Consider the following 20,103-nt stretch of genomic DNA (forward strand, 5'->3'; position numbering starts at 1 on the left):
TATTACACAAGCTAGTGTTTCATATCAACCACATTAAATTTAAATTGCATGTTCATTCTGCATTTTGTTTATATTTGTAATTTTTTTTGTGCTTACAGGCTTAACTCTGAGCACTGATAGATGTGTAGGAAAAAAGTGAGAATATATTGTTTTTTAATCTCTCCACAACATTCATACTTACTATAACACAGATAAAAATTACCATTTACCATTTTATGACAGAATTGTGTGCACTCTTTCTTTTGTAATAGTGGCTGATGTCATATTTTACCAAAAATATGTATGTATGTATGTATATATGTAGTGTGTTGTGTTTACAATCCTCACCACTAGATGCCACTCAAGTAACATCACAAACTTCATGACACCTCAGTGTCACCTTATCAGCTGGTTCTCCATTTCCCATAACCCCATAATTATGCATACATTGACGCAAAAAAAAAAACCCAGAAGCTTCCAGAAGTCTCAGAAAACAGAGCTCAGCCAGCCACTAACATCATCATTTTGTTGACATGCCACGCTTTGATTAATGGTACCTCATTTGTTTAGTGCAGTCAGAGTTGCACATCGGACATTTACGAGTTGCTTTCCCTTTGGTGCCACATTTAGAGTGGATGGTACGAGAACAGAGGCAGACTTTGAGTGTGAGAAGGCAGCTCATTAGCTGTCCCGGTCTGGCAGTGGCCAGCTTCTCTCAGGAGAGCAGTTCAGAGTTCTGGGAAACTCATCAACACTGCAACAGCTGCAACTCAGCATGGACCTGATGAAAACTCATCCTCTCCTCTCTTTGTCTCACTCTGCATTCAAACTGTTTTGTTAGTCTGTCCCAGCAGACTGGGCCTGGATTTCAATCCATCTGTAGTCACATCATTTGGGGGGTTTAACTGGATAAAAGGGTGTCTGGATCAAGAGATCACTGCCATGCATAATGATGAATAAGTGTGCATGTTTGCACAAATTCAGCTGTGTATGTGTATAAGGGGACTTCCCCTTATACCTTCCCCTTGAAACTCTGACACATGTATTATGAAGTTATTGGTAAGTTTTAGTCTGAATATAATATCTCCAGACTCCTGATGGCTAATACGAGCTGTCATGTGGCACAACTCAAAGTAGCTGCAGCTAAACTGAACAATGGTTAATAAAGCACATTTACCAACCTCAGAAAAAAGTTGATTACCTTTGATGGCAGTGATACAAACCTGACAGCGAACGCATAACATGAATGACATATGTCACAGTTTATTTATCAGACAGCCCATGACAACCACCAAGATTCATGGAGCTGCTTCATGATGATGTACGCTTGTTATGATACATGAATATCAATGAGAGGCTTGTGGCTTAATGTAGAAGACAATCTCAGTAATCATGCTAAAACTTGTAGCACAATTTGTGTTTTGCATGATTGAACATTGCAAGTCAACAATATCTGATAGGCCACATTACACTACTGCATCTAATTTAACTGTGATGGTGATGATTGGTGGCTGTAATGTTAAAAATTAAATCCTTTCACAACAATGTAAAGTAAAAATACTGATTGACGTAACCACAAAACTTTTGTTTGCACATAAGTAGAGAAGACATGTTAATTCAAATGTATCTGAAATACAAACATTTCAAAGCACATTCATAATAAATATAAGAATTCTGACAGAATCTTGGGTATTTAAAGTGAAGTATTTAAGGTTGTGAGGTGTGTTTGTGGAATCCACTCTATAAAGACTAAACAGACGTATGTATCAAAAATAATCACAATGAAAGTTATTTACATTTGTGAATCAAGCAATTAGAAATATAAATGAAGATACACTCAGATAAAAAAAACATGACACAAACATGCACAAAACTACACAAGGTTTGAGTCCAAAGATGTTGTTATGGTGAGGGAGTCACAGAACGAGGAGGATGTCTGTCCTCAGGTTCTAACAGTAGTAGAGGGTCTTCAGGAGGACAGCTGTCCTATGCTGTTGCTCCACACAGTCTTACAGTGGAGGAGATGTCCTCATCTGATCGTCCTGCCATCATAAACGGCCATGTCTGTTGAAGCAAAGTAAAGAAACCCATCTATATCATCATCATCATCATCATCATCATCATCATCATCATATTTTTGTTAAATGCTGCTTCATATAGTAATGTGAAAAAGCAGTTTTTGGTGTAATTTGTAAGTTTACACCTGTGTCACACTTTATGGCACAGTTTGGTTTCATACCAGGCTGACTGGATGCGCAAAGCTGCTCTCAAACCGGTCATCCTGCAGCAGCTGTCTCAGGTGAGAAATGTAGCTCGATGCCAGACGAAGCGTGTCCAGTTTGGACAGCTTGGTGTCCGCGGGCACCCAGGGCAGGCTGGTTTTTAGTCTGGAGAACGCTTTGCTCAGCACTCTCATCCTCGCCCTCTCTCTTGCGTTTGCCGCGTTTCTTTGGGACTGTCGCGCCTCCCTCTGGTGCGTCTTGGAGAGTCTGCGCTCCTGCTTGATCCTCCCCTCACCGCCGTCATCTTCCAACTCCTCATCCGAGTACCGGTTGTAGCAGGTAGTTTTCCGCGCAGTGCTCGCCAAAGGGGCGGTAGTCCTCCTGTGACACGTCTCGTCGTCCTCAGCATCACTTGCAGCAGAGCCCGTGGACATGGCTGTTCCACCTGCGCCTTGGAGTGGCACTTTACGCACAGCAGTGACTGAAAGTCTCCAGCTGACAAAAGTTTAGTAAAAGTGCATCAGCCTGTTAAATTCCCATTTGGTGATCTTGATCCAACCCAGAACTTCACCGCTGACAGGACCACATCTGCATGAGCTCTCTCTAAAACTGAGACGTGCCTGAATGCTTAGCTATCCCTCTAATTTAAGTGTCCTGGACTTGGCATGTGTACAGTTTTTTTTCTCCTCCCCCTTTTTCTCCACGCCACCATGACCTCAGTAAGACCACAACTCCATCTCTGTGTTTAAACTGTTAAAGAATTAAGTTGCTCATCTGCAACTTGATAATTAGGTTAAGCCCCATAAAGCATCAGCTTATTAATGTAGAGGAAGGTGTAATAAAAATCACTCCATGGCTGTCTGAGGATTGATTGATGATTTTAACAGAGATAGTCAGATTGTATGTTGTGTTATAGGATGGCACAACTTTTCTGTTCATCACGACATTTAGAAATGCAGATAAACAAACAACGTGTCTCCATTTTGTTGGTCCAACAGATGTGTTTTGGTAATAGAAATGTCTCGAGGACCTTATCAAAAGTGTCTAATCCTTTGGTGGGTTCACAGAGGGATTGGGTTTCTGCAGATGGAGCAGCCTTTCACACGCAGCCTGCACATATACCAGCCCCAGCTGTTATTGGTTCCCATGACATCTGGAGCGTTGGCATGACAAGGGTGTGGCAGAGACAGAGGCTTGGACACTTTTTCGTTTGTTTTGCATCCTCTTAACTTTTTGCCACAGAGATCAAACAGGCAATCATGCAGCAGATTGGGATCAAGATTTAGGAGAAAGAGATGTGTGAGATTTGTTTGTTTTCAAAAAGCTGAGAAAAATAAATTCGGATGTAGTTTGTGATAATTAAAAGCAACAATACGCACCAAAAAAGTCTAAAGGTGTGGGAGTACAACTTCGTGGTCCCTGCTCTGCTTTCTGCTTAAAGATATTCCCAGAAAATCCCAGGTCACTGTTTGCTGTTATTCCACATAATATGTGTGAAATTCAGATTTTTGTGACAATAGCAAGACTCTGCCAAAGATTACCTAACTGCAGCTGAGATGCATGTTTGATTTTTTGGTAGATAGCCATGCCAGAGTCACTAGAGAGGGAGAAAGGGGTGAATTACTACACTGCACTGCTCAGTGTTGTACTGTACTCCAACAGTTCCCAGGATGGTGTGTAATTTATTTCAGCTTGTTGGCTCAAATCTCACCTTATTAAACCACTAAAGTATTTAGTCTTTCAAAGTTGTTTATTACCTGTTTATATATGTTCCAACTCAATTTTTCAGTGTCAGAACTCAAGTCACAGTGAAAGTGTTCAGTGGTTTTCCACTGCTCAGATTTCCCTCCTCCATATGCCAAGAATTCCCCATCTTAATCCAAGGACACATTCCTGCGCTTCCCATAATCCTGCTCTTCCATGCAGTTTTCACAAAAGCCGAGATCAGCTGGACCTCGGTGGGATCCCGGCTTTAGAGTACCCTTGGATGTGTCGTGACACTGAGGTATTAAGTTCCACTTTGTGCAGGTGGGACAGTCAGACCTTCAGGCAGGCTGCCAACTCATTGTCTGTCACTACATCCTTCATCGAGGTGAACGGCCTGACTGACACACTTAAAAGTGCAAGCTAAGGGATTCTGCAGTAGGATTTACTCCGCATTTGAAGTGCTGTCATTTTTTTTTGTTATTTTTTTTTACCTGACATAAAAAGGTATCGGCTTTATGACACATATTTCAACCTCCTGCTACCTTCACTGTCAAGAAGAAACTGGTTGAGATACAACACTCGGCTCATTAGTCACCCTTTGCACATAGCGCCTCCAGTAAAAGAAGAAAATATTGTCCAAACCATCATCGTAATTGATGGTTACATGGTTATTATATTTGTCCTGGGAATAATTAAATTCAGGGCCAGCACTAATAAATATCCCTGGAAAAGTCACTTAAAGGGAGAGCTAGCATTTGTCTATCAGCAGAGGTCCTGACCTCTATCAGGGGCCTTCGCTGGAGAGGCAGAGGGACAGGTGCAGGCTCATGATGTCAGAGGCCTCCTAAACTAACTGACGATTCCCATGATCGCCCACTTCAAGCAGCTTGCTGCACATTGAGTTGCTGGGTGACACAGACATAGAAAACAGTGCATAAATCAGCTTCAATAACTTTTTTTTAATGCCTCATGCAGTTGCTGACCTGTGCATCCCCGTCAGCATACACAATATTTGAATAAACACAATATTTCTCCATGCAAATTTGCACTAAACAGTAACTCTATGTGATCTCAACCGACAAACTGAAATATCATAGAATATTTTGTTTAACGTTTAAAATTAGGTTTTATCAGAGAGCTCAGATAGCACATAAAGGCACGACCCTGCATTACAGAAGCAGCAACTGTGAATGTAATAGATGTGAGACAACACTGCAAACGCACCACAAAGATACGCTCACTTATCTTCAGGTCCCTCACGAGAAGAGATGTTACAGCTTTAGTCTACAACTAAGCCTTATACAACACTAACACCATTGTACCATTAAACAGATTACTACAACACACAGCGTGTAAATATTGAATGTAAGTGTTAATTCTTAATGGGATAAATTGGGTTTATAGCTTATGAGCTTTTTACACACATACTGTTATAATAGTGATTATTTATGCCACTTTTCTTTCATACTCTTTACTTTTGTTTGGACTCAATGGCCTTGATCAAGGGAACCCAGCGAGAAGTAGTGCCACTCTTTGGTTTAGCATGCATGATGTTGGGCCACATGTTCCCTCTGATATTCACAGGGCCATCGTACTCATCGGCCTCAGACGTGATCTCCATCTTCTGGATGATAAGCTTCAGCAGGCTGTGCTGCTTCTCCAGCATGTCTGACATCTCTTTCATTCTGCAGAAGAAAACGTCAGCTTGTTTAATGACACACTTCATTCACAGTTAAGGTACATTTATAATCTGATTTATGGAAAGTCATATTAATGAATGACTGAATGGATAATTAAGAGTGTGGAGACATAGAGTCGCCACTAGGGGCCGCTGGTGGATCAGAAACTCTAATCGCACTGCCTGACAGCTGCTTCCTCATTGTTTGTGCACACACACACACACACACACACACACATGACCACAGCCCACTTTTAGCTGTTGTAGCTCATTCTAGGTTCATTGTATTAGAAATATTATTTCAAATCATTTTTTAGTCTTTCTCCTTGCATGCTTTTACCTGGATTTCTGCTTTTTGAGCTCAGCCTCTATCAAAGTACAGCTCTTTGACTTGGCCTGCAGACGACTCCACACTTCATTACTTTCCTCTTCACCTGACAGCAGGTGCCTTAAAAAGTTCTGCAATCGAATGTGACACAGAGTTAACAAAGTAACAAAATAAATCAACATGATGTACAGTATCTTTTTTTTACATTACCTTGGAACACTTGCGATTGGGGTAGATGGTGATGGAGGGTTTGTCGACGCGTTTCATGAACCAGTAAGGCAGTTTATCTTCCAGAGCCGTGTGAAGGTCAATCTACAGGTCGGATGTTCCGTTAGAAGGGAAAATTTGGAGAAGAAACCTTCATTGACAAGCTCTGCACAATCAAGCGTTATTGATTATCTCCTTAAGAATTTACTTAGTCACTTCTAACAATGATGCTATTATTGAGTTTACACTAAAACTAATTAGTCAGAGTCAGATTAAATCATTTCTGCCAATAATAGTGTTGCTGAATCTTCCATCCATCTCTGTGGGACCCTGAGGCAGACTTCAGCTGGACACAAACTTTTCGAGAGACTCCATTCTGCCTGGAGGCTGCTGTCCTTCAGGATCAAAACTTCACACCATGAGAAGAGATCCCTCTTCTCTTGTCTTGTGGCTTACATCGAGCAATGATCCACATTCCTACACATTTTAGACAATTTTGTTCCTCATTGCAGTATGTTTCTATTCTGTGTGCAGACAATAGTTCCATATATACTATACCTGCATGGCTATTCGTTTTAGCGAAGCATTTCTTTGAACTTCAGCAATGTCTCCAACTGCTAAACCGATCTACAACACAGCCAACAAAGACAAACCATCAATGTGAGCTGGTCAAAACATCACTAACAAAATACAAACACGTTTCTCTAATATACTTTATTATAGTTACAAAGTAAATGTATAATTGCATAAACTACTTAAAGCGGCGCAGCAGTTGCTTACCATCAGGTTCACCAGCAGGATGGGCATGAGCAGAACAAAGGACACAAAAATAACGTATGTCAGGAAACCAAAGGGAAGCTGGTGGTTCAGGTAAGCATCCAGGAAGTTATTCTGGTAGTTCAGCTCTCCAACCATCATCACAAAGGTTTGTATCACAGACAGCGGCACACTGTTAAACTCTCTCTAAAGGTGGGAAAAACAGAATGTATGATTGTAGGTTTGTAATGTCGATATTCATCACATCTGGTTTCTTGTGTCTTTTAGAGAACAGACATTCTAATAATCAAGAAGTGCTTTAAACATTCTTATTTAGATTATTGCTTCTGTCTTCTTCTCCTACCTGGTTGAGCATCAGTGCATGGAACGCCAAACTGAATGCCAGCATCAGGTACATGAACAGCATGACAATACGGACCAGCGTCTTCATGATCTCCCCAAACATCACAACATAGATGCCGACACCCTCAAACCTGGAGAAACAAGAGATTATGATGTTAGTGTCCTCCAATCCAAGAAAACAAAGACACCAGGGCACTGAGTGAATGGTACCTCTGGAGGTAAAGAAGAAATCCAACCCAGGAGTTTAAGACTGCGATGGCCCCTGCTTGCCAATGTAAAGAACCTTCTGCATTCAGCATAAGGGGGATGATGAAGAGGAGAGAGAAGATGGCTGCAGTCCAGTCACACTGGTTGGAATAGTCCCTGAAGTAATTCCAGCGCTATCAAGTGTCAAGAAAAACACAGACAACACATTTTCACACCTTTCCATGGGTGGTATCAGGTACAAAATTCACACATTTTAACCACATTGTAGCTGTGTTTTACTGAACATACTGTATGATGCAATGTGTTTCCAATGACTAAGCTACAGCACAGTATGGAGGTGACATTCAGCCTGTGGCCATTTAGTGGTCCTACAAATCAGAGGGCATTCATCCATCACCCCTGATTGCTAGTGTGTCCACAAGGGCCGGGTGCTGAATAGATTTATGGACACATGTTTTATATGAGGTAATGAAAAAGTACCTGCTGTGATATCTGCACCACTTCCTTTGCTATAGAGTAGATGTTCATGACCAGAACCATCACCATGCAGAAGGATAAGAACAGACCTTGCTGTAAAGTAAGGAACAATGTTGAGATCTCATCCAAGGGGAGTGCAGCATAGTGTTGTAACAGTGCAGTATATAGTGTGGGCCGGTACCTTTGAGAAAGATATGGGTACCATGATGATGTCGTGCTCGCCTGTCTCAGTAGTGTTCATAGTGGGTCTCAGATTCACGATCAGGTGAGTTAAGGGCAGCAGCCCTAGCAGGTAGAGAAACATGTTGAGCACATGAGCTTTACTCCCATAAGCAACCCTGTAAACAAAGGAGAAGGCACTTAGGGACCCGGCATCAGAGATCAGTCGAATGTATGGATGAGGAACGTTACTCTCACCACTTCATTTCCAGATACTTTTTGCAGACAGGGTGGTTGAGGAGCTCAATCCGGTTGTACTGCACCATTGCCTGAAGAAAAAATAGTCCAATAGTCAATAGCACATTTTACACAGGCAGGTGAAAACGGACTGACAGCTTAAGCCTGTAATATTTCAATGTATGAGCATATTATGGATTTCCATTGACATAATGTAGAATGAGAAGCAGGGAGCAGAAATATGCCATCAACTATTGTTTTGGTTTTAGTAATGTATCAGATAATGGACTGCCAGTTGCTGTGTAGACTAGTTTACATTATGTACCTTCAGTATAATGATTTAAAACAGGCCTTTAAAGCCATATGGAATACAATCAGCTCATATACCTCTGTGTTACTAAAGAAAATTATACTTCTATGTAAAGAGAAAAAAGGACCTTGCTCTCTAGAGCCACTGCTTAGTTTGTCCACTCTGGGCTGCCATAGAAATTTGTTAATGTATATGAAAATTAAAAACCAAGGGCAGACTGAAGTGTCAGCTGCATTTTGTCATCAGTCTTTAGCGGGTTTTAAAACCTAGACTACGTGAGGTTTTGGAGTGTTACACAAATCTCTGTGTCAGGCACATTAAATGTATGACTAAGCCATAAAATGTGGCTATGAATTTGTCGCTGTCACTGCAGAAAAGTGGATGGAAAAAGGTGTCATCACTGTCCCTTAAGGATGAATGAACAAGTCCACAGAGCCCCATCAGAGATGTAATGGTAACTAAAATAGAACTTGACTGCTTATAAAGCATGGTGGAGTAGATTCCCCTATGCCAAAAAAAAAAAATACTTGAGAGAAAAAAAAAGTTGCTTACATTGAGAGCAGCTAGAGGCTGGAACTGCAAGATCTTGTCATTGATCTTCTTAGCTGCAAGGGGAGCCTGGAGCCATTTGAAATCATATTCAATCTACACAAAAATCAAGGATTGTGTTATTATTATATTTCCAGGGCTTTTTTTATATCTGCACTGAGACACTGATGGATGAATTACATGGTAGTCAGGACTGTTGTGGTCATCGTCAGACTCCCTCACACAGCGGTCCAGTAGATGCTATTAAAGAAAGCAGCAATTCACAAGGCAGAGAGCTTTATGTCAGCACTCAATTAGAACAGGTTACATAACTGTAAGCTGCACAGAGAGATGAGTTATGATGTCTGTGTGCACAGATTTATGTATTTTTTTTCCATCCATAGCAAACCTTGCAGGTCTCAGGCAGAAACTCAATCATGTCTAGGATGGGACATCGCTGACTGGTGCCTGGAATGAACAGCCTCAAAGCCTCGGCACACCTGGAAGAACAACACAAAAACTCTAACTCTGAACTAAAACTTGGCTAGAATTTGACGGCATGGTTACACATCATGTCTACAAATTTAGAGTAATGTTGTAAAGGACACGTGCCTGAGATTTAGTGCCATCTAGTGATGAAGTTGCAAAATGTTCCTTCACACTGGTCTTTGAAAACTCACTGTATCATCCCCTAATAACATACATACCTGTCACTGTCAATCACAGCATTGACCACGTCCTTTCTGCCGTTCTGCAGAGCTTCATGGAGGAATGAAGTGTGATTCTTGTTTAGGCTGATCTCGGCCCCCCTAACCAGCAAGACCTTGACCGCAGCCACATGTCCCTCTCTTGCTGCGATGTGAAGTGCAGAGTTCTGGTGCATCAATATGTAACAGGAGACAGCATTTATTGTAGAATAAATTGTAGAATGTAGAATGTGTGTATTATTTAAGTATTCAATGGTTGATATAAGTGTTACAAAAACGTGTGCATGTGCCTTAACCATTTAGTCTCGAGTGCCTGAAGAAAAAACACTGATCATACCCCATCCTCATCTGCTTTATCCAGTAACTTGATATGGGCTGCCAGGAGGATGTCCATTGTTTGTGTGTATCCTTCAGATGCAGCGTGGTGCAGACAAGTCCAACCCTTGTAGTCACTGTAAAAAATGCAGCAAGTGACATCTATAACAAATGTATACAATTTTGGGTCAGCATCACTTAATGATAGCAGAGTGTGCTGGGCACGTGTGTTTGTATGAACCTGTGAAAGAGGGCTCCTTTGCGCAGCAACAGCTGTACCACCTTGGTGTGCCCTCCCTTTGAAGCCAAATGGAGTGGTGTCAGGCCTCGTTCGTCGCCTTCATTCAGCAAACGGGAGTCTGTGATGCTCTCCAGTAACCGGTGACACGTGTTGATGCGCCCGTACCTTAAAGAAAAAAGGGATGCAGAGAATTATATTCACTCTTACGATTCAGTGGTTTCTAAAATGGAAATGATTTTGCAAAACCATGGGTTGGCTTTCAGGATATTAAATCACTTGAACCTTTAGGTACATGCTGACCTGTGCAATCATCTGTCTTTGTCTCTGAACCTTTTAAGAAAGTCAGCAGCACTTCGTATGTGTGTGTGTGTGTGTGTGTGTGTGTGTGCACTGAGGTCCAGGTGAGGACAGGGGATGAGGTTTCTCCAGGAGTTAAAAGTGTGATATCATAGCATGGCCTTCATTTGCCCTCTAGCTCTAATGAAATGGAGGTACATGATAGAAAAATCGATACCAGTAATGTTGAATGTCCACTCATTTCACTACTATTATTAACATTTCTTCACATGTGCTTCGATAATTGAATTCTATTCTTGTGAGAGCCCCATGGAGGTCACGGTATAATTGGTATGTCATCGCAATTAATCTTCAAAAAGCTTCTGAGTACAGAAATTTCTCACAATAAGAGAACATTGTTAAATGTAGATACACATATTTCATCTGTCCACATAGGCATCTTTGATTTATCTTTTATAATGTTGTCTTAGGATTGATACTTGTGTCAAGTCAATGTCAGCAGCTGTGACATTGCAGCTAGTGCTTGTGCTTAAGACTAATTTGCAAAGTTTTAGCAACTGTGAGTGAAAATCCAGTTGAATCAGTATTGTTTTAGATCAATGGTATGGAAAGTCTTGCCCTCAGGGGCCAATCAAACTCACTGGGCAGCAAAGTGCAGCGCAGACTTCTTGTCCTTGGACTTGCATGCAAGGCCAACCTGCCCCGAGAGGCCCAGCATATTCTTCACTGAGTCATGGATGCCCAGTCTGCACGCATAGTGGAGTGGCGTGCAGCCCTCATTATCCTCGCAGCTCAGCAAGGCCTTCACACTGTTAAGCTAAAGCCAGACATATTACACACACATTTACATTGTATAATATACGTACAGTATCTTGTACCCTTTACCCACACATACTCATAATATTTACAGAAACAGTCATACACTATAGCTCTTAGGCAAAGACCTCATAGAGTGAGGATGTAAAGAACTTAATCAGCTAGCTTTGAATGCATGCGGCTAATGAAGGCTCAAAGCAAATTGATCAAGGACGGTATAGTAATTAGATTGCGATCGTTTAAAGACATCTTTGTCCAAGCAGCATTTAATAAGCTGCAGACTGATCACACATACCTGCAGTACTTCCTCTGGGAGATTTTTCAGGCCTTTAGGCTGCAGGATGGCCAGGTGAAGGAAGTTACAACCACATTTATCTTTCATGTTTACATTTGCCCCTAAAAAAACATAACAGTATGCATGAGTGTCCATAGCCGTCTTTATCACAAACAGCTGGTGACGTACAGGACTGCAGTTCACCTTTTGACAGCAGCAGAGCTACAGTCTTCCATGCTCCACAGCTCGCCGCCAGCAGCAGCGGAGAGTTTCCCTTACAGTCAGTGTGATTTAGGTCTGCACCCTGAGGGGAGAGTGTACTACAGCCTTAACATTACCTCATTAAGGTTAACACACCTTGCAATAATTATGGCAAATATGTCAGATGTCAGAATTCACAGTAGAACACTCTGTGAGGTTGGCCCTTGACCTGCAGTGGTGGAGCGGTGGTTACTGCATAGCTAAATGGACTTCCAAGGCAAGGAGCATATCGTTAACTCACTACAGTAGTTGCTGTGGTTAAAACCAAATACAGCAGCTGATTAAGAGGTTCATGGCCTAAGACTTTTGCTGTGCAATATTTGAAGTCAACTTTTTATGTTATTTAAGTTGGGGGCAAGAAATATTGTCATGCAGTCATCTGCTGCTTTGACCTAAGGGATCGTAGCACCTTAGGAGAGGGCAGGCAGACATGGCGACAGGTGGATGGTGCTCTGCTGAAATGCAGCAGAGAGCTGGGAGGATGACCCCCATCCTGGAAGGCCCACTTTCCACCACTGATCAGATCTATAACATGGATCCATGTCATTGTCCACAGCAAGCTCCAACTATCGAGGAGCTCATTGCAATTTTAGATCCTGAAAAATGTAACTATGATTAAGACTTGGGTCCACTTTTTGGCACACTCTGACCTCTTCTTCTTCTTGATGAAGACAGTAAGAATGATGTTGGTCTGGACCACATTCTAGAGGTCCAAGAGGGCAGCATGCATGAAGGAAGGAGTCCAATGCTTGTATATTATGTTACAAAAATGACCGCTTCCACCTTTAGGCCCTGAACTTAATGTATACGGTATACCTGTTGTACATCTGTGTATGTATACATGTATATCAAAATAAAGAATTTTCTGCCGCTGCCAAAGGAAGTGACTCTTTGTACAGCATGTTTCAAGAGATATACACACACCCAGGTTTATTTCCTGTGGCAGTGTTTGCTAACAGAATGAGTTGACATGAGATGAATGTGGACTCCACCTCCTTTCCCAGCAACACAGCTCACGCAACAGATGGTGACAGATGGTCTACAAGCAATGAGGTGTGTGTTCTGCATTTACTAAGACAAGCAATGTATTTATAATTGCAAATATTGTTTAATGGTGGCAATGGGAGCACACACACAGTAGAGTGCTGATTTTACCTAAGCTGTGTATATTGGGGGGGGGGGTGCAGTTCTTTGCACCCAAGGCACAAGATTAATAACAATCCCTCATTGAAGATGTGTGTAACAGCTGTGTATATGTGTGATATTTACCAGTGAGATGAGGTACTCTGCCAGCTCTGCATGGTCAAATATTGTAGCCCTGGAAAAGCAAACAGACTTGTTGTAAACCTGTGCCGTACCACACTCACACTGTCAGATGTGGAATAAGAATGATCCAACTCTAATTCTGCCTCGTCAGGGTGACATAAAGAGATTTCCCCTTGTGGTTGCTTTCATCTCTGAGATTGCAATGCTTCCATTTGATGACGCACTTTAATGACTAATTCTTGGTATTCCTGTGACGTTCTGCAGTAACAGAGAGTGGATGATTTGCACAACTGAAGGATGCTCGTTAATCCACAAATCTGTAAGTCCATGTCTGGCAAGAGAAAGGAGCATGGCCGCCTGTGTTTTAGTCAGCTTAAGTCAAATTAGTATGAGTATTTTACAGCGTTTTATAACAACAGCTGTGCCAACACAAATAGCTGTTGGACAAAATCTATTTGAGAAGCATATCTTTGTCATGTAATTAAATTGCTATTATTGTACCCAATTAAATTATATTATAGTGTTGATCTGATGCTGATCAACTGATCTTTATACAGCATGTAAGTAAGCAGTTAAGATAGTAATTGTAAATATTACACAACCAGCCAACTCTTATCAAGAGTATGAGGAACGAGGTTGATATTCTCAGGTCATTGAACACCAGTGGTTACAAAATTGGCACCTGATCTGGTGTTGTTTCTCTCAAATGTGTTGTTCACTCAAGATTTCAAGGTCTGCTCGCCCCTGACCCCGCTGGCTTTTTTTTGTTTTCACTCGTTTTGCTTTTAATCATAGCTGTATATTACATAAAAGGAGTTAGGTAAAGATCATCTTAAAACACACAAGTTCAGCACATTAAATACAATTTATATAGAAAACCGCTCTTTTCCATCCCCATAAACCCATATGCAAAAGGAGAAATACACTCACATGTTCTGTTTTCAAGCACTGAAATATCAACCTCATGTTACATGTTCCTTTCCCCAGCCTCCTTTGGGAAAGTCTGGAGCTACCACCACCTCCATCTGTGGACATGCTCCTGCTGCCTGTAGCTTGGCCCTTTTCTTTTCTCTGCTTGGCCTGACTCAGCATAAACTAACCTCAATATCTCAAAATCTTGTTATCTGTCATCATTGTAGTCAGTCCATGGTATGATTCTAACTCTGAATGAGGGAGAAATCTATTCATTTAAGTCTAAACCGGTCACGTCAAAGCTGAGCTATAAAGATCATTATAATGTATTATATGAAGTAAAATGGGTTGACTACACACAGGAGGCCATTATGGAGCTGAACTGTCTTAGACCTTAAAAGTCTCATGCAGCTCATTACTATATTAAGGTATAAAGGGTGGAGGGATCAGGAAAACCCACCTGTGTAGTGGGGTCTGATTCGCCCCATCAGTTAAGTTGATGATGTCTTCCACTTTGTCGACAGAGGAGAGCATCAGCTTGACTACCTCAGTAGCACCCTGGGTGCAGGCCAAATGAAGCGGGGTAGACCTGTCATTCTGCACCACAACAAACATGGATACATTATGAATAATGAACACTATAATGCATATTCACAAGCCTATCAAACGTGATTTATATCTGCTCCACATGGATACACTGTGACATGGAGCTGAAGATAAACATACAAGAATTAGTACGCACGCAAGGCATCATGTGTACTCACTTACACACAGACATATTGTACGCTTCCCCAGTGTAACATTAGCAAAGTATCTGTGAGACTTGCTGTCTGAACACTGGGGGCTGTAACAGAAGCCTTTAATGAGATAACCAGGACTGGCAGGAGGAGGCCAGTGATCGCTCCACTCAGCTCCACAGCATAAGTGGGGGTAATTTGTATCAATTTAGCCAACCAAAGCTATTACTGTACTCACTATTCCTGCTGTAGCTCTGGCCACTAGCCCAGGGCTAGACATAACGATCACTCCCAGATGGGCATGATAAGACTGACATGTTCTCACAGTACAAAGACAGAGAGAGAACTGCTGCACAGGTGTAGGTAAATGAGATCTAGATTGAAAACACATTGCAAATCTGACAGAGATGGACAGATGATCGAAAATGACATTTGTAATCTGTAGTGGCCAGATGTTAGGACGGAAGAGAATGACAATTTAAAAGTGTCTACTACATTTTACCTGTTGTTGGTCCACTTTTGCCCCATTAGCAATGCAGAGGTGGATGGTGTCAATATTTCCGCCACGTACAGCCAGGTGGAGGGGACTGCTCTTGGACTTGTCTATATAGTTGACGTGGGAAATAATATCGTGGCCAAACTCCTCTCCTGCCAGCAGAGAATTAAATAAATTGATTTTTTTAATGCTGAAGTACTGTGCTTACAGAAGCTCATGGTATTTTCTCATAAGCTTTTCCATCTTTGACTTAGCGGGAGGGAGGAAGTCAAATGAGAGTCATTGTGCCTATTCCAGTGTTTTTGTAAAAAGTCAAACAGCACAAGAATGTGAATACTCATTCATTCTTTTACTTAGCAAACACAGAAATATCATAAATATTTGCTACTCTGGCTAAACCTTTTCCAACACCAGATTTACCAAGCAGACCTCCCACTGTGAGTAAACACACTGTCACTCTATGGCATCTGGCTTATGTACAACTTAGCACAAGCATTCTTTTACAAAATGTCCTTCAGGGCTGAGATGGACTCTCTTGTTGTGTGGCCTTGTAAAACATAAACATTTCTTATCAGCACTTTAAATTGTTGATGATCGATCATTTGTCGTACCGGCCTTCAGAATGACTTCCATGGTTTTCTTTGCACCTGCAAAGGCTGCTGCATGGATGGGGAAATGGCCGAGCTTGTTCTGCTGGCAGAGCTTGGCTCCATGCTTTAACTTATACAATAGAGAAAGACAAACAGAGACATTTTCAGAAGTGAAGCTGCACTGGGCTGGCTGTCAACTTAAGGAAGCCACATAATGTGTTCTGTGTAAATACACAGTTATCTCTTACAGGCTGCTGCAGGCGCACAGTAGGACTGTACATACCAATATGCTCAGAGCCTCGCAGTTATTGATGGAACAGGCCAGGATCATCGGGGTGTTCCCAAGGTCTCCCTGTAGATTGCAGTCTGTATTGCTGTAGGACAACAGCAGCTGTAGGGAGCAGAGATAAAAACAGTGGGCTTCATTCTGTCCATACTGTCCTCCTGGCTGAATATAACTCTATCCTCTGTCCTCCTCCATCCTACTGCAGACGTGTCAGTTTGTGGACAACAGCCAAATGCTCTAATGACTTTAGAAGGTCAGTAACTCTCACAATGAAGAAGAGATAAGGAGATTTCTGCAGGATTCATCTGCAAAAAGCTTCTCCAATACATAAACTACTGTCACTACACCTGCGTTTCAGTAGAAGTTGGCTTTCACAGTGGTGAGAAGCCCAATACTGAGTGACAATACTTGGATTTTGGAGTCAATGCATATTCAGATGTTATTGTTATATGCAGTATAGAGTATATACCGGCATGGGATTATGTAATAGGATTAATTAATCCTGAACATTCTCATTGTTTGCTTTATTACACAAACTACTAATTTGCTGCTACATGGGGTTGCTTAGAGCATTGGAACAGTTTAAACAATGTGGTGACAGCATATGTAAAGCATTGTATTATTGAGAGGCAAATCCTGCCACACTAATACAGGCTCAAGTGGGATGGCCTAATGTGCACAAAGACACAGCACTACATAATAGAACTTTTAAAGTCCAGGGTCTGCTGCTCAGTGCTTGTACTAGCTCTAGAATATACAGTTAACTTCATAAGTAACCTTGCACCTAGTCTGAAACACAAGAGCAAACACGCTTGATAATAAATTGTGAGACTTCAGCTGGGCACTTTCAGCCTTACTCACCCCCACCAGGCTGTTGTGTCCGAGGCTGACAGCCAGGTGCAGAGGGGACAGCAGGGCCATGTTGAGGATGTTGGGGTCAGCCCCGAGGTCCAGAAGAGCCCTGCAGCTCTCTGCCTTGTTCTTCTCCACAGCCCAGTGTAGGGGCACATTACCCTGCTCATCACAGCTGTTCAGCACTGACAGACCATATTAGAACACACACACACAGATGCAAATAATAACGTATAGATGGAATAATGGTGTTTCACATGCTGCAGTGCATCTTACTGCATGATCACCACTGCGCTCTGCTTACCCTGCGAGTCTATGACAGTGGTGATGAATTGGATGAGGGTGACATGGCCCCCTGCGGCGGCGTGATGAAGGGGACTGGCTCCACATTCATCTTTCTCACTCAGGACCTCTGGGCTCTTCCTCACTAGGTTCTCCAGGAGAGCCAGGTCACCCCTCTCAGCCAACTATGATGATAGTCAAAGAGTTTAGAAAGAGAATAGAAACCAATATGGTCTCATGACAGTGAGAATATTACAACAGATGATTACAAACGGAATTATTTCAATTCACGTAGTTCTATTACATAAGACAAGGGTTGTCCAGGTCTGTATTTATTTCTTCTTCGTGACTGTTTTTGAGGTTACACAGGGTTTGGATTAAAGATGTGGCATTACATCACAGCAGTCCTCATAGTATAAACACTTGTAGAAGAGATTAATAACTTCTTTAAAAAAAAACAAAAATCTATTCCCTCACCTCAAATACATTTAGACCTGCCAGAGCTGGATCCTCATCCACTATCACATATGTATAACAACTAGTCTGCCGGGCCACATCCCTGCTGAAGTTCATCACTTAGCTGACACTCTGTGGAGACATGAGCAGCGATGGCATTGACATCACCCTGTTCACACACCCTTCACACATATCACTACAACAGAAAAATAGAAAAAGAAGTCCACCACAGTTTCAATCAACACATTGAAGTGTGTATACAGAACAAAGCCTGCTTAACAAGGAGGAACAGAGAGTGTTATGTGACAGAGAGGGCAGATAACGCCTTAAGCCATAGGCTTCTCTCGCCATGAGGGGATGTGGGTGCAGATGACTTTGTCTTTACCCGGAAGGGCATTCAGATCCGCCGAGTGTTAGGAGAGGTTGGAGCCCTTTTACTTGAAGAAAGCAATTATGTTCCTCTCAGCTGGGGGGCGGCTGCTTTGACTCTGTCCCAGGTGTCCTTGCGTGATCCTGGGTGAGAGAGATTGAGAAAGAGCTTGTAATTGTATTGCACGAGGCCCCTCACACACATCAAAAGGCCAAACAACAAATAACATTTTTTCGCTGAGCCAATTACTGTGAGGAATTTTCATCGGAAATCCCCTTGACCTATACTGCTGTGGCAGTATACTGAAGATATTTCTCAGGTCATTACAGCAACTTTTACTCCATTGTGGAAAAAATAATTTTGTGTTTTTTTTTTTACTCACTTGACAGCACACACACACACACACACACACACACATACATATATATATATATATATATATATATATATACATACATAGTCAGTGTATTTAAGCAATATTACATGGATCAGTGGCCCTGAACATCCACTGGACAGATTGTAACAAGGATTTCTCCACTCCTGGCTCCATTAAGGTGAGCTGAAAGACTTCAAATAATCAACCCACAGCTCAGCGAGTCGTGGTCACCAAGGTGATCAATTTAATTCACTTCTCTTTGGGTATCTCCGCACTTTATTATTGAATTGATCGGACCTGTAAATAAAGAATCTCCAGGAGTTCATTAAAACACATAAACACAGGGTATAGATTTTGCAGTTCACCCATGTTTCCACTTCAGAATATTATTATTACAATTCATTCTGTATACTTTAATTAAGCTCATGACTATTGTAAATCTTACCCACAACTCACAACCAATGCCTGTAAAGTCATTAATATCTCATTTCCCGTCCCTTGCATTAAGGATAGAACTTCACATTACAGTACAAACCAGACAGGATGGCTTCATTTTCCTCTCATTTGGTTAATTTGATAAAAAACCACCAGCACAGCGTGTCATTGCCCCATCATTTCCGAGCAGCTGCGGTAAGTATCATTGAAGGGTTTTTTGTTTGTTTGTAATTGAGCCTCTCCCTCATGTGTTTGCATAGACCAAGCGTGCAGGAAGTGCACTAATGGGCACGCAGAAACAAGTAACTGCTTTTAACAATGACATCCTCACATGATCGAATGAATACTGTACAAGTTCATATGCATCGGTGGAAGGAATAGCAGCATCACAACTATAAATCATAGGTACATTCAAAATCTTACTAAAAGTAAGTAAAAGTCAAATAAAAATCTTTTTAAAAGTTTGTATGTATAATATAATAATTATTTTTACTAAACATATTTTTTTATTATTATTATTCTTGGCTGGTATTTACTGAGGTTTGTTGCTGCACACTTGTTGGATATAACTCACAATATGCACAATAAAATCACAGGTAGACAGCTGAGGTATATTTGCCACAGTCACATAAACTCACACCATGAAGACAAAAAGTTGATGTACTTACTGTTACTTCGAGCTGAGCAGTCTGGGTATTCTCCTCACCGCTGCAAAGGGGTTTTAAATAGTGAGAGGAGCCAGCTACTTCCCAGTCTGAGTCCTAATGCAAGGCAAGACGCTGCCCCCAGTGACTGAATGACTCTCTTGATATTTTCACAGAGATGAAGGCAAGCCCATATTGAAACATGATAGGAAATTTGACTGTGAGCAATACATTAAGCAGCAAACACGATACGCCTTACTCTAACAAAATAGGTTTTGGCTAATGTGCCTGGATGTCAGTGATGCAGGCTTTGTGGGATTCTGCTCTTTTAC

The 20,103-nt window shown here is 41.7% G+C and overlaps 2 protein-coding genes across 2 annotated transcripts; both read right to left on the reverse strand.

Annotated features, from left to right (window-relative positions):
- Nucleotides 1–2,212: 2,212 nt before the first annotated feature.
- Nucleotides 2,213–2,746, reverse strand: msc (musculin (activated B-cell factor-1)). Its single transcript, XM_028433337.1, has one exon. The coding sequence runs from the start codon at nucleotides 2,633–2,635 to the stop codon at nucleotides 2,213–2,215; it is 423 nt and encodes a 140-aa protein (XP_028289138.1). The 5' UTR covers nucleotides 2,636–2,746.
- Nucleotides 2,747–4,879: 2,133 nt separating this feature from the next.
- On the reverse strand, nucleotides 4,880–18,447 carry trpa1b (transient receptor potential cation channel, subfamily A, member 1b). Its single transcript, XM_028433034.1, has 29 exons — nucleotides 18,332–18,447; nucleotides 17,968–18,078; nucleotides 17,513–17,675; nucleotides 17,218–17,393; nucleotides 16,354–16,461; nucleotides 16,092–16,200; nucleotides 15,487–15,632; nucleotides 14,708–14,844; nucleotides 13,339–13,387; nucleotides 12,013–12,112; nucleotides 11,830–11,930; nucleotides 11,360–11,535; nucleotides 10,422–10,586; nucleotides 10,203–10,317; nucleotides 9,866–10,032; nucleotides 9,568–9,658; nucleotides 9,360–9,419; nucleotides 9,183–9,275; nucleotides 8,342–8,412; nucleotides 8,106–8,262; nucleotides 7,928–8,017; nucleotides 7,451–7,620; nucleotides 7,242–7,371; nucleotides 6,902–7,084; nucleotides 6,680–6,748; nucleotides 6,539–6,598; nucleotides 6,125–6,226; nucleotides 5,927–6,045; nucleotides 4,880–5,593 (listed from the first exon to the last, which is right to left on the reverse strand). Exons 2-29 carry the CDS (start codon nucleotides 18,061–18,063, stop codon nucleotides 5,380–5,382), a joined length of 3,417 nt encoding a protein of 1,138 aa, XP_028288835.1. The 5' UTR covers nucleotides 18,064–18,078; nucleotides 18,332–18,447; the 3' UTR covers nucleotides 4,880–5,379.
- Between the last annotated feature and the right edge of the window lie 1,656 nt (nucleotides 18,448–20,103).

The sequence above is a fragment of the Parambassis ranga genome, chromosome 20 (assembly GCF_900634625.1).
Source record: "Parambassis ranga chromosome 20, fParRan2.1, whole genome shotgun sequence".
In the NCBI taxonomy this organism is placed as follows: domain Eukaryota; kingdom Metazoa; phylum Chordata; class Actinopteri; family Ambassidae; genus Parambassis; species Parambassis ranga.

What these genes read in the sequence shown, in the direction of transcription:
- msc (XM_028433337.1), bottom strand. Translation starts at nt 2,635, where the DNA reads ATGTCCACGGGCTCTGCTGCAAGTGATGCTGAGGACGACGAGACGTGT.
- trpa1b (XM_028433034.1), bottom strand. Translation starts at nt 18,063, where the DNA reads ATGAACTTCAGCAGGGATGTGGCCCGGCAGACTAGTTGTTATACATAT. An exon ending in AAAGGAGCCCTCTTTCACAG is followed by an intron (nt 10,318 to 10,421) that starts GTTCATACAAAC and finishes CATTTTTTACAG; the next exon opens with TGACTACAAGGGTTGGACTT. An exon ending in AAGAGGGATCTCTTCTCATG is followed by an intron (nt 6,227 to 6,538) that starts GTGTGAAGTTTT and finishes TCCGACCTGTAG; the next exon opens with ATTGACCTTCACACGGCTCT.